Below are 14,405 nucleotides of genomic sequence, written 5' to 3'. Positions count from 1 at the left end.
ATAGTTAATGTGATCACAAAGCAGCTGGTGTTGCTCTCCAAACTAAAGAATTATACTAAAAAAAACCCCCCTCTTCAGGCATCTGGAGCTGCATTAAATTTACAATGCAGTGTTAATGTAACCTTTCCACCCCTTTTTCTCCCCACCCCCCTTTTTTTAAATGAGAGTGATATAACTGAAATCTAACGTTTAATTTAGTTTAATATATCGTAACTGTACTATAAAATATCTAAATCTTATATCTAGAAGTGAGGCTGAGGCTGGGCTCAGAGACTGGATCCCAACGCCCTGGAACTTTGGTTATCAGCCAAACCAAGCCCAAACCGCGTAGCTTCACACCCATCTCTAATCAGAAGCATTAACTTGACACTTTTCCAGACATGAGTAACCATTCTTCCATGCTGGAAGAACTCAATAAGATGCACTGTACAGTGCTATTTCCATGTCTCTTATTTATATTTGTGTCTCAACAACAAAGCCTGAGTTTTGGGCTTTCATTCAATTTCCATTAAAGAGCAAAAATGTTTTTTGATGAGACCCTTTCAGTTCCAGGTTTCAGTAGCAATTTAAATGAGAACTTCGATACAGGGGTTCTCTCTTCTGGTTTTTTTTATAACCATAAAAAAGAGTATCTTAATGACTGCTGGAGATCTGACAAGCACTACCCCATTGAAAATGAATATATATGGTTCTGCAGAAAAACATAGGTACAAATTAAAAGATACTCAAGTGAGCATCGCTGCAGAAGTCTGTTTGCATAAAGAAAGTTAAACGCATGGGAATGTTTGAAAGAGGAGGGCCTTAATAACAACAGCTGTGCAAATAATTTATTAGGAAAATACAGTAAAGGTTTAGATGTGGCCCAAGAATAAAACATAATGAATTAAATCATAAAATGAATAAAGTATCCTACTGCACTGTGCTTTTTGTCCTTGCTTTTACTCTGCTCACATGTTCCTGAACTGGTAGGACAAACAACTGGCCTTTCAAACCTAATAAACAATTCTGCACGTTAATTACTTTGCCTGATGTAAATCTTAACAATTAAAATGAAAATTAACATGTTCACAGTGTGCAACCACACCGCTAATATTTGAAGTTATCTATCTTTTTTCCCCACTTCTGACTTTAAGGGTAGCTGACAGACCATACTCAACAAGCAGCAGGCAAAGAAGTGTTTGCCCAAATTAAAAACAAAAAACAAAACACAAAACAAAACAAGCCCCAAAAAATCAACCAAAAAAAGGAGGGTCCAGAAGACAGAGACAGTGGAGCGTTCAAGAACACTCTGAACGTTCATTACATTCAGGGAAGACATGCTTCTATCCTTAGAAAGAATGAAGCAGACAGAAAACAAGCTGTCTTTGCTTATATTGTCTTTACAGTTCATCATGGCTAATTTCCTTTGGAACACAGAGCTTTTTTTACTCCCAATGTGTAAAATTTTAGCAACTGAACTACTTTTCGTTTTTTTTTTATACATACTGACCTCTGGAGCCCAGAACAAAGCTCATCAACTGATGCGTCCAGTTTTGAACAAGCCTGAATGAAGATCCTGCTTTCACTCAAAACTTCAAGCATTTTGCAATTTGTCTCAAAGGGTTCATTTTGTAACTCTGAAACAAAGTCTTGTCAACATTTTTGGTTTTGACAAAAAAGGAAGCTAAACCTAGTGGTTTTGCCTGATCTTGATTAATTTGGGGGTTTGAACTTAAATCTCACAATGAAACTCAAAGGGTATGAACTCACATGGGCTGAAAGTGCAAAAGGAGTTTAAGTAAGCCCTGCAAAACAGAACCAGAGAGTTTCACTTGGCTCTATTTTTCCGGCTTGGCATGTTGTAAGGCAGAAAACCCAGATGAAGAGTCTATCCCAGCTCATTTTCTTCTCCAATAAACTGCTGGTTTTGGTACAAAGATCAAAAGCAAGGCCATACTTTCTCATATACAAGAGGCATGCCAGGTGGATGGCTGAAGGAATGAAGGCATTCCGTCAGTAACCATGTGGGTGCTCTAAGACTCATTTCGGTTTCCCTGTTCAACGTTTCAGTGGAAATTTGAAGCTGTTTAGGCTCTATAACATCACCATTTTGGCTGTGGAGATACAGAGGTGAAACAAAGGATAAGGCTGATAGTAGAGATAGATTTCTGCCAAAAAAAATTAGATCCAAAATCCTCCTGCAGTTCAGCACCTGATCAAAATCTAGGATTTTAGTTTCACTCGCCATAGCGAGGGGGCAGCTTAGCGTGAGATTGAAATCAGATCTGAATTTCTTCAGTGTTCAGGTGTGTTTGGATCCAGTGTTTATATTTTGGCTGTTACAACCAATATTATTTGTAATATGGCAGTGCCTGGAATCCCCAGGTGCTAATCAGGATACCCTTGTGCAAGACTTCTTACAAACTCGTAACAAAACAAGAAAAAGAGACTCTGTATTTATGTTTCATTACATTCCACAATCAGCTATTCTAGCTGGCTCTAAGAGCTAGCAAGATCTGTTTACATACTATAAATTGAGTTTTCCTTTACTCTCCAATTTTTTTGCATTCTTGGCAGATGATATCTAATTGGTGTTTTTTCATTATGGAAATTGCCACTTGAAAAAAAAAAATCAGTATAAATTTCCTAACAATGAGCACCTCTTTTCTTCTCATGTCTTATTGTCTCTGAAAACACAGAATGAAGAAGTCACTGCAGTCTCTTTAAACTACTAGTGAAAAAAATTAACAATTAACTTGGTCATGAATTGTTCTTTAAATTTATTTCTGCTTAAAACGAAAAATTAATAACTCTTTTATATTTTTTGCCTACTTTTCTTTAAAATTTTTGGAGCTTTCAGAAGCTTTCATTTTGCAGTATTTCTCTTAAAAGTTGAACTCTTTTTTTTTTTTTTTTAAATAAAAATATACCTCCTGTGAATTTTTCATTGCTAGTAAAAGTAAAAAAAAAAAATCACTTGTCTGTGAAAACATGTTTTGGTGGAAAGTGTTAGACAACTCTGTAAACTCCTGTGGAGTTTTAACTTCATTTATAAATGAGGAAACTGATGCAAGCACCCAAGCAATGGAACATGAATTGCCAAACCTAAGGATGTCACCTTCCCGCTACAAGTCTTGTGGGTCTACAAGAAAATCACACAACCCCCAGTAAGCTAAAATCCTCTTTCTATCATGGATGTGACACAGCGAAGGTACAATAATAACGGTAATGAGCAGTAACAGCATTTGCAAGTCTAGTCCTTTTCATCAGTAGATTTCAAAGGCTCTGGCTGGCAAAGTATGCATGCACTTTCTCAAATGCTCTCCTGAATCAAGACCACAAAGCTTTACCGAGATGAGCAACCCCATTTGGAGAGGTGGAAATACATACGAAAAGAAATTAAAAATGGCCCATCAAAGGTCACCCAGCAGATTAGTGGTACAGTCCGACCATCTGACTTGCCATCTTGTATCCCTTTCGCTAGACCGTGCTGCCTCACTCTCAACTCCAGGACAGTTGGTTCTAGCAGCACTTTTCTACACCGTTCTCTGCCATGCCACCTTTCACACCGCACAGAGACATGACAGTGCATCCAGGCCGTAAAAGGCCTGAGCATTCCATTTGCATTTTTGTGAGGACTAAGTTAGAGGTAAAATACTGATTTATTAAACATAGTTACTTAAAAGGTTAGGGTATGAAAGATGGGAGACTGTGTCTGCCTTTCTCTTCACCAGTGACACACTTCACGTCCTTCTGTGTTTTTATTAGCTGGTATTCACAATACATCAGCGACAGCTATGATGAAACCAGTGGCAGATTTCGCTGCAAAGCAGCTGGGTCATTGTCCCATGGGTCTTGTTGCTTTGCTGCATGAGATCTTAAAGTGACCATCACTACTTTGGCTTCTTTTTTTAAAGAAGCTGAAAGGGAGGGCATGAGAGAGTTAAAAGGCAAAAGAGATGGAAAGAGATAGGGAGTGGAGGGAAATGAGGAGACTGCTTGTGTACCACGTACAGAGCTACTTTGAAAAATTCTGAGGCATCTAAGTATCACAAACATGATCCCTGCTGTGGGCAGCTGTATGTGCGAGTGCTTTGCCCGAGGGTCTCAAATCAAATATCCACTGCTGGTTGGTACAGTACATCACTTCCCCTTGGGGATTCAGAGTGGAAAAAGAGGAAAAAAGGGGGGAAAAAAAGGTTTAAACACAACAAATGGAGAAAAACTTTAACAATATCTGATACGGCTTATCATATACTGTCATCATATTTATTACGAACTATGTAGGAGAGAGGAGAGGGAAAAGGAAAAGAAAAAAAGCAGACAGGTTAATGCTGAGCCTTGTAAGACCTACCTGGAACCGTCTCATATCTCTTGGGTTTCCTGCTGTTTTCAAACAATTCTGATTGCACTTGAGAAAAAATTTTAAGAAGAATCTGGAAAGATAAAGAACCATGTCACTTCTATTAACCACGACAAAACATGTGTTGTTATATTCTGTTTTAAAGTATACATCATAGTGATTTACATGATGGTGTATCAGTAGACCAGGACTGTAAGAACTTAACAAAAACAGAAACAAAACAAAACCAAACCATAACAAACAGAAGTTTAAAAAAAAAATCAGGTAAAGTACAACCAACATGACTGTAATCCACTCGGAGCTGGGCTGCTAGCTGGTGTAAGTCAACACATCTACTCCGATTTATGCCGGTTTCCTCGCTGCATGTTTGACCACACAATTTTAGTCTCTTTCTTTATCTCTCCCTTGCATACAAGGTCTTTCTTTTACTGTCTGAAGGGATTTTCCGTGAAACAATATAGAAGGATAATGTTATTGTAACAACTACAAAAACCGACAGGGCAACTCTGAGGCAGATAAGCCTTGAAACTACTTAGAATGTATTAAAAAACATAGAAACAAATACAGCTCCCAGAAGAAGCTGACGAGATTTCATCATGACGATGTTCTTAGTTATTAAGATTTCAGTAACTAAAGCAGAGAAACAGAACTGCCAGGAGTCCAGATTATAATCTTACATAGGTTTTGAGAGGGGATAACAAAAACACAACCTGAAGTCATACATGACAGCTCATGCTGTCCAAGCAGATAAACCTATTAACAGCGTACAAAGTTCTCGTGCCAATTATTTTTGCCCTGTCACATATGCCTATCTTTATGTGTTATTATTCTGTAGAGTTTAGCTTGTCATGTACACAAGTTGAATCTTCAGCATGCTTGATTGGCTCACCCAACACTAGGCACTAGAGCATTTCTAAACTGTAAAATCTATATACTAGGCAGGCGTTTTCCTATAAGCTTTTCCACAAAATTTTGTGTCAAATCCAGGGAGGAGAGGATTCATCCCTTTGTTATCTGATTCACCCGTTTAAATTTGTGAATTTCAGAGGTAAAGAAACTACATGAAAAATCATACTTGCTGGATTAAAAACAAAACAAGCATGTATTCAAAATTCCGACATAACAAGCAAGAAATTTTTTTGGCATCCCCTATCACAAGTGAAAATATTTTCTGTGATTCTTTTAATTTCCATTTGTCGGACAAAATGGGTTTAACTGCAACAATTAAATTTAAAAAAAAAAAAATCAGAGACTGTAAGATAGATTTAGAAGAAAAAAGACTTGGATAGAAGAAAAAATAAATAGTTGAAGAATTGATTTAGAATACAAAGAACAATTTATTTATTTATTTCTCTTGCTGAGTGCTTTCCTTAAAAAAAAAATCCGCTTTTGCAGTAAGTTAAAGTCCCAGGTGAGCCAGGCCTATTTCCCTTTCTGTTACTATGACAACGATTTTTTACCGCAGTCCCTAAGTCCCTTCAGAACTCACACATTCATGCCTTGAATTAGAACTTTAAAGGAGAAAGATGTATATTTCCTAGGGTTTACCAACAACAACAACCAAAATAGTCCTAACACAAGACAATAAAGCAGAAATCCGCTCTCCCTTGTTATTGCTGCTTTCTTTGCACCACTTACATCATGGTATTTCTTTTCCGTCTGCCCCAAACATACAAAGAAATATTGAAGGACGTGATCCATTTATATGTTTGCTTGAACAAACAGAACCCTTCGAAAACCTCACGACAATTGAACCCACAAAAAAGACCCACATAACGTCATATAAAATGACTGTCACAAAATACATCCTTCCAGTGAGCTTTTTAAATTAAAGTGTTGCTTTTTCCCTGAAATGTCTCACAAACATTTTAAAAATATCCAAAATATTTATTTTCTCTGTGTGCGCAATTTGCAGACCGTTGTTTTTATCTCTACCGTTCCTTCTCATTTACGCCTTAAAGAGCTGACTGGTTCTTCCTGTGGCACAGATCAGGGTGAAAGTCCAGCGTCCTGCTGCGGACTCTCTTCGTGCTGGCATTCAGGTTCAGCGGGAGAGGTGGGTCGGTGCTCGGCTGTCAGAGGGCAACTTCTGTGAACAGAGCCCTGGTCACCTCCCTTGTATTCTGAACTAAAAATCCTACAGAACTTCACACCTCAGGAGCAGCACTGAGTGAATATATTCTATCAAATAAGTCTTATTGACTCCTCATGCTAAAACCTGTGACCTCTTTTATTTGAATGATTCGGTAAGCAAGATTTTATCTGTAAGAATGTTTTCAGAAGGAAAAATGCTACGCATGCCGGCACACTCAAAGATTCACAAGAGAATTTGAGCCAGAAATGTTACTCACAAACACTCCTTTTTATCCTGCCCTCTTCTTACAGATAATAAAAAAATATTTGCAGATACATAAACTGCTTATGTTACTGAGATCTATCTATGGAAGGAAAAACTGCAGAACATAACCAAATTATATAATGAAACCAAGGCAAGTAACTTTTACATGAAAATCAATGAGCCGGTGGCTAACTGATTGTTTTGAGGGATGATAACTGCAAACAAAAATCCACAAGAAGTTGTTACTTTTAAGGAAAAATAAAAGATCAAATTCGTCAGGAAAATGCCCAGTTTCCTTTTTAATTTTTTTAAATGCTTGCATCCCTATTCGTCTAGATGAGAAAAAGGCTCAACACGAACTAAAGAAAGAAGAAAATCAGAGCAAAGAAAAGTGTCTGTAAGAGAACTCAGTGTGTCAGCTGAACTGACTTTGGGAAGAGCTAAGACACTGCAGTAATGCATGCTACACAAACCCCTAAAAGGCAGATACAAAAGGTAAAAATTCTAAATGTATGTTTAACAGTATCCGTGACTGAACTCTGCAACATTGCATGGCAAGGAACTCAATTTATATTTTCTGCTAAACGTCTCCAGAAAATGGGGGTTCAGATCCCCAGCAAACGTAAATCAGCAGTGTATGTGAAAATTAACTTGGATTTCAATTAGATCTGTGCTGATTCATACCAAGAGATGTATTGTCCGCTAAAAATACGCAGGAAACAAAACTCTCCTTTCTCTCTGAGCCGTCTGCCTCCTACAAGACGCAGAGCATTCTCATCCCTCACCGCCTGCTTTGCAATAAACATGCAAACGCACTGAGCTTTAGAGTATTTAGCCAGGATATTTAACCAACAGCAATTTTGGGAGTCCCACTTGAGACAACTTAAAGATGCCTGACTTTCTGGAATTGCTGAGCACCGGAGCTGCTGAAAATTGTGCACCTTTAAGGTACCACAAATTGGACATCAGTAATCCCTCATCTCACTTTTGAAAGTGCTGGCCTTGGGGTTTAGTACTTAAGCATTGCGGCAGTATTCGTATATATTGTCTGCGCTAAGACGTTTGTAGTTTCTTTGGAGCTCACTGGATATGCTGCACTAAGACAGTTTTCCCTCCCATCACCCCAGATTTACATTTAGTTTTATTTAGATGCACACACAAGAATTTTTATCTTTCCTCTAGTTGAACCACGTCTCTTTTTCTCCTTTCAGAGTTTCTCCAGTCAAATTTTAGCTGCAACGGGGCATCTGCATGAAGTATTTGGTAGGTCGTTATATATACATATATATTTTAAGTGGTTGCATCTGGGAAAGGCATTAATATTTATTGCAGCATTAGAATAAAAATTACTTGGGGGGAGCAAAGAGGAGGGAAGGTTTAGTACTAAATGAAGCTGATTTAGGGGTAACAGGAGAATTGCAGAAAGGCTTTATTAATTTTTTTAAACTAGAATCTTTAGCCAGATTTTGGCCTTTACCTATACATACATCAAAAAATAAAACCCAGAATTTTAAAAATATAGCTCATTTTCATGTTTCTTAGCTGGCCTTTGTTCCTTCCTAAGGATGACATTAGCTATGAGTTTAGCAGGTAACTCTGATTCCAGCCAAGCAGAGAGAGCATGGCCCAGTCATCTCATAGATCAACGTCCAAGGGCGCTGGGGGAAAACCTAAATACTTTTGAATGACTATCACTAAGAATTCTGGCATTGCTATAGAAAACCTGACTAACTTAATGCATAGACATAAAATTAATTAAGATATAACTATAGACTTATCCTTTTTTTTCTATTGTCTCTCTCATACAGTCGAGCTTTCTATCTACAGACTAATACGCTTGCAGAGGTCTCCAAAATGCCACCTTAAATATAACTACCTCTTTTAGGATTTAAAGGGAGCTTTTCTAAAAGTTACTGCTCCTCCTACTGGGAGTTACCATCATGCTGAGAAGTTAGGTTGATGAATCATTTAAGTGCCCCTTTTTCACTTCAGTACAAAGACAGCTGTGTTATCTCAACTATTTTTCAGCAATACTACAGGCAATCCTATCTGACTTTGTGGGAAAGCAGACCGGGAGCACTTGTGCAATCCATAATGCAGCTGAGAGGCGACAGAACAAACTCCCCTGCAGAGGACTGTCAATGGACAGTGAGAAAGGGTAAGGGCAAAGTAGGTAAGGTCTTGCACCTCTCAAGCTCCTTCCAAAGCAATTGCTGATCCACACTCCCACCTTCTCTATGTAGGCCTGTGTTATTAGGTTCTGTACCTACCTGAGGCAACTTAAAAACGTGGCTAGAACTAGAAAGCATGTTCCACACCTTTGAGAATGTTTATCCTCCATCTCGGATGATTGAGACGAACCTTAATCAAATCCTGTTGGAGTCAAAAAAAAAAAATTCTTTCTTGTGACTTCAACAGGACTAGACAGAAGCCCTAAAGAGCAGTCCCACATGCAACGGAAGGTGTCGTTTTAAAAAAAAAAAAAAAAAAAATCCATTAATTTTTTTTTAAAACCCTGCCACAAGACCTGGGACTGATTAGTCTCACCACATGGAACCACAGAAATAGATAATATGCTTTGCGCTTTTATAGCGCCATTCTATGGGGCTTAAACTTCAATTAATTCTGCCTCACAAAACCCCTCTGCAGCAGGTGGTGTAACTCACCATTTTACGGGCAAAGATGCCAGGGCCTGGAAACTGGGAGGGAACTGCTCCCCATCACATTGCAGGTCTGCCGCAGAGCTGGGACTAGGACTTAGATCTCCTGACTCCTGGTTCTACATCTTAACTAACCTTCCTATCCACCTTTTGTGCTTTCTTAAAATACAGGTAACAGAATCAAGAGATATAACATTTTTTTAATCTTGTGAGCAGCCTCTGGATACATTTCAAAAATATCCTTGTAAAGCAAATACTGAGATAATCCTGTCTTGTCTGAGTTACTGTAGAATTTGGATTCATGGCCTCAGTCATTTTTCAGCATGAGAACATGCCTACCATCTAGTATGATTATGTTTATCGGGAAATCCTTTGATGCTACAATCTAATGAGAATATATAGATATGGTGGCATTCTGCTTAAATAATTGAAGTGCTTCCAAAAAGTCACAAAGTGAACAAAGAAAAAACTAGAAGCTGTTATTATGAATATCTTTGCTCCAGTTAAACAATATTAAGATTAAATACGCTATGAACTGAAAAACTATCATTACAGTGAGGGCCTGACCAACTCCATCAAAGCTAGGAAATTCTGAGATCAGGGTCTCCTATCCTCCCCTCGACTGACCCATGTGTGTCTTGGCTTTGCAAACTCTGAGATAAGTGTGACAAGTAACCCCACCCGATGCCACAACACGACAAAGTGGAAGGCTTTATTTGAAATTTCTTCCTTTCCAAGGGACTAGGTCAGATTTTGCACATACATTTGAAGGTCAGTATTTAAAATCAATTAATTGCATTTATTTAATATCATCATCTTGATTTTAATGAATATCACAGTAGAAGACTTCTTTATAATCTGAATATTTATCTCTGGAGTAATTTCGTTCTATTATGTCAGTGTGTATTATTAGGGAGCTGCTGAGAAAAATTCCTACTCTTTTCCAGCAGTTATAGTCAATGTGGGATCAGGCATTGCACAAAGGCATTCTAAATGAACATACACCTTATACTGTGTGAGAAATGAGTGAGGTTATTACAATAATCCAGAGTATTTATATGATACTCCACAAACAGCAGCTAATTAATCTTCACAAAACTCCTGTGCATAAAGTGTGAACCCAGTTTAACAAATGTGAAAACCAACATATGTAGGTCAAAAGACTTTTCTGAGTTTGTCAGAGATTTACTGTGGGAGAAGGGAGCAGGAATCAGATGATATGAGATCCCAAGCCTAGGCCAGGAGAAGAGGAGTTGGCTGCTCATTTGTCACTTGTTTTTTAATAGAAAGACTCCAGTTGCACCAAAAAACGCACACGAACATCATGCCTGCTACTCCTGTCGTCCCCAACAACATCCTCATTTCCTGATGGGAAAAATGAGAAACACTTCTCTACCCTCTTGCCTTAATTCAAGGTAATTTCTCCAGTTATGGGACCAGCAGTCTAGTTAGACTGCTCTCCAGCTCCCCGCTTCTGTGTGCAGAGGACAGCCAGACTATGCAAGAGAATTCCTCAGCCTTGTCTGAGAGATGAGATAGGTGTATGCAAATCTACGGGAGATGGAGTACATGATCCTTTGACGTCCCTTCCTCATAAATTTCTGTGATTCTTATTTTTATGCTTCCATCTATGCTTTCTGCCACATACAGCCCCTTACATTGCCATTAGGCCTTTCTCCTCATCTCACCTCTCTGATTGTCTCTCAGCTTCTAGGCACTGATCCTGACCCTTTTCTACAGGAACTTTTTCCTGTGCTCTGCATTTCTTTTCCAGCTTTAAAATAGATGCTTGCCAAGGTAAAGTCCGCTTCTGCAGAGTTCTAAAGAGTACGGTTCAGGAGTAACTGCACTGATGTTAGCAGAATTGTAATGGCAAAAGTGAAGCTGGCTTCAAGATGTGAGGCTTTTGTGTATTTGTACTTGTATTATTAAATCAAGGTGGTTTGGACCAAAATCTACAGGACACAAAGATCCTTTGCACTGAGGAAAATCTAGATCAGAAGTTTTCTGTTTAGGCCCATCTTTATTATTAAATTAATATTTAATCAATCAATAACAGCATGCTTATTCCAAGATGCTCACAATGCAAAGCATATGAAGACATGCAGATCAGATAAGTGTAATAGAGAACAGGTGGAATTAGTGCTTTTATTTTCAAAAAGGAGAAAAGCTCAAAAAGGACTTTAAAATGCCACAAGGCATTGTATCCCTCAAATAAATTGGAAACATCACATAATTTTAAGTATCAAAACAATTTCGTTTTCCAAGGCTAACAGTCCAATGTCATTTACCAACATCTACTGTTTAACATCCTGCTTGCTTTCTCCCACACTTAGTCAATCACTCCAATTTAGATTTTAAGTTTGAAGTTTAAGTTTTGATGTAGGACCATTATTTAGGGCCTCTTTTTCTGCACCTAGTATTCAGACCTGCAAAGCCACCTGGAAACACCATGGGAAGGCAGAAGACTATTACTAGTGCATGCCTGATTTGCACAGTCTCTGGCCCCTTGCAACACTGAACTCAATAAAGCTAACGCTAGAGACGGATGCAAAAATGGAACAAAAAAAGGTTAGTAATTCAGCTAAGGTAGGCCAACAGACCAGACTACCTTAAAAGTCAAACTTAAGATTACAGGATGGCAGTACCCATCTTGAAAGTGCTTCTAATGATGATTTGTTTGTCATGCCAAGAGGTCCTAATCACACTTGGGTAAGTAACACTCTATGCAATGTAATTAAGAAGATACAGGATGAAAGTGCTGGTATCCTGTATTTCAGAGGGGTCAAGAAAGAACATTGCACCTTGAGTCCACAGCAACGATTGGACTTGAATTCATGTCCAACTCCCAGTCTCATACCTTAACCAAAGAACAATTGTTCCTCAAATATCCTGTCCCTCTGCAGCCTAGAACATCGTATTTCTCTCTGCCCTATATCTAGTGGCTTTTTTTTAAAAGCTTAGTTTCCAAACTAATAGTAACTGAATGTAAACCTGCAATACGTCATCCAAACCCAAAACATGTCAGTAAACTTGATATTTATATTCTGTACATTTTCCACCTTCTGCACAATTTTCATCTCTAAAGTAGATTCTGTTCCACTCTGTCTGAGCAGCAGCAGGCACACACATCCACAACTGCAATTCGCACTCATTTGGTAAATGCTTATTCTGTCTTGCAAAGTGATCCCATTTTCAAGAAACAAGGGCTGGGGGAGAGTGCACTGCCGGTTATACAGACAGGCATTTCTCGGTGCTGAATGTAGTTATTTGGCATGGCCACATTTGCTAGGAAAAAAAATCTCCAAGGAAAACCTCCTTGTTTGTGCACTCTGATGAAAACCTGACACCATTAATGAAAATAATAATTGAACTCTATGGGTTCAAATTGAAAATGAAACACAACGCTAACAGCGTGTTTGTAATTGCAATTGTTCTCCAAAAAGTCTTTGGAGGACTCTTTGCAATCTGAGCAGTTTCCCTTTTCCTTTGGGTTTTCCTCCTTCCTCCCACACCAAAACTTTCCAGTAACTTACAAGACAATGGCTAAAAGCTTATTTATACTGTAAGATCGATATTATTCATGCCATTTGGCACACGACCAAATGCCATAGCATAATCAAAAGTCAATAGGCAGGGAGGTAATAGAGTAGAGGATTGGGCTGAAGGGCTGTTGAAAGGGACATTCAGATAATATTCCCTGGTTTATTACAGTATCTATGGGCTCCAACTGTGCTAAGCATCGCACAGTCACATTGTGAAATTGTTGTTGGAGAAAAGATACACAAAGGACAGGAGGAAAGAAAGGCTTTTATACTCATTTCACTGATGGGGAAAGTCAAGGCACCTAGAAATTAAGTGACTTGCCCCATAGCATAGATAGAGTTGCTCTTCCAGCCAAGAACCACATACCACTCCTGCAAGTCCATGTTTGTGATTTTACTGGTTCTTTTTAATAGTGACAAAAATTTCATAAAGCTCATCGCCTCAGAACATAACACCCAGCAGGATTTTGAAAACACGGCCAAATTCTTCATTACACTTATGTCAGCCTCAGTGGTACACATATGGTTTGGTGCTGGACACACAAACATAGGCCCGATGATGCTCTGCAATACTAGTTATATCTCTTCATTCTTTGGTATCACTTTGTCCTTATAGCTCTATACAGGTGCAAATTTAACTCAAGTTCTACTTTGCAAACCCTATGGACCCCAGAAAAGGATAACATAGATGTTAAATAAGCACAGAATCTGATGCCCACTCATTTTTTCCACACCCAGAGAAACCTATGATTCCTTTATCTTTCGACTCGTCTACCCTCTTACCCCAATGCTCTGAAAAAATGTCTGTCTATTGAGCCATGCTAGGCTGAACAGTGATCACCAATTACACCGATAGCCTTTTTGCTGCTGCTGGGTCTGCTGGTTTTTACTATTTCTGCCAGATGGCAGAGGCCAGTACATAAAAACTCTCTACCCTGCAGTTAATGCAGAACTTGGTAATAACTTTCCAGTGACTCCAAGAAATCAGGAAGTTGCACTGATGCGAATGTTAGAGATGGAACCAAGGTTAGGCACCTATTTTACACCTGCCAAAGTGGATATCACTCAGCTGAAAGCTCTCACTCATTTGTGAAGGCAGGAGTATTGCCTGTCCCTAAACTGGGTTTGTATAGAATAAACATGCATTCATTTGCTAAAGAGGCAAATTTACATCCCAGCAACTTGGGCCCATACACATTTTGCCCCTCCCTTTTCTGAGGTCTATTCAGTTGGTAGATTTGCACCTATTGTACTTCTGGGTCTAGGCACAGATGACCTTGAATCTGAACATTGGTGTAACATTATATTCCTATGACAGATTTATAGATTGGCAGATAGGGGTGCATTCAGTGCATTCCTTCCCTAAGACAGGACAGCATCCAATGTTTGTTAGCATCATTAAACTAAAACTGACTTTTCACCTGCTCCCATACCATATGCAGCTGCAAATTTTTAAATTAAACTATGAAGCCATGCATAAATTTACATATATTACAGACTAGCCTCTCCATTTAACATGC

At 38.6% G+C, this 14,405-nt stretch overlaps 1 protein-coding gene across 5 annotated transcripts in view; it reads right to left on the bottom strand.

Moving 5' to 3' along the window:
• The window catches only part of EBF2 (EBF transcription factor 2), a 145,291-nt gene that overhangs the window by 32,861 nt on the left and 98,025 nt on the right, over nt 1–14,405 (bottom strand). For all 5 annotated transcript variants that reach the window (XM_075523677.1, XM_075523678.1, XM_075523680.1 and 2 more), the window contains one exon: nt 4,334–4,415. In XM_075523677.1, the coding sequence (XP_075379792.1) occupies nt 4,334–4,415 (82 nt within the window). The remainder of the gene's footprint in view (nt 1–4,333; nt 4,416–14,405) is intronic.

The sequence above is a fragment of the Mycteria americana genome, chromosome 23 (assembly GCF_035582795.1).
Source record: "Mycteria americana isolate JAX WOST 10 ecotype Jacksonville Zoo and Gardens chromosome 23, USCA_MyAme_1.0, whole genome shotgun sequence".
NCBI classification, from domain to species: domain Eukaryota; kingdom Metazoa; phylum Chordata; class Aves; order Ciconiiformes; family Ciconiidae; genus Mycteria; species Mycteria americana.
Note: the sequence above shows the minus strand (reverse complement) of the source record. Positions and strands in the feature narration are given on the sequence as shown.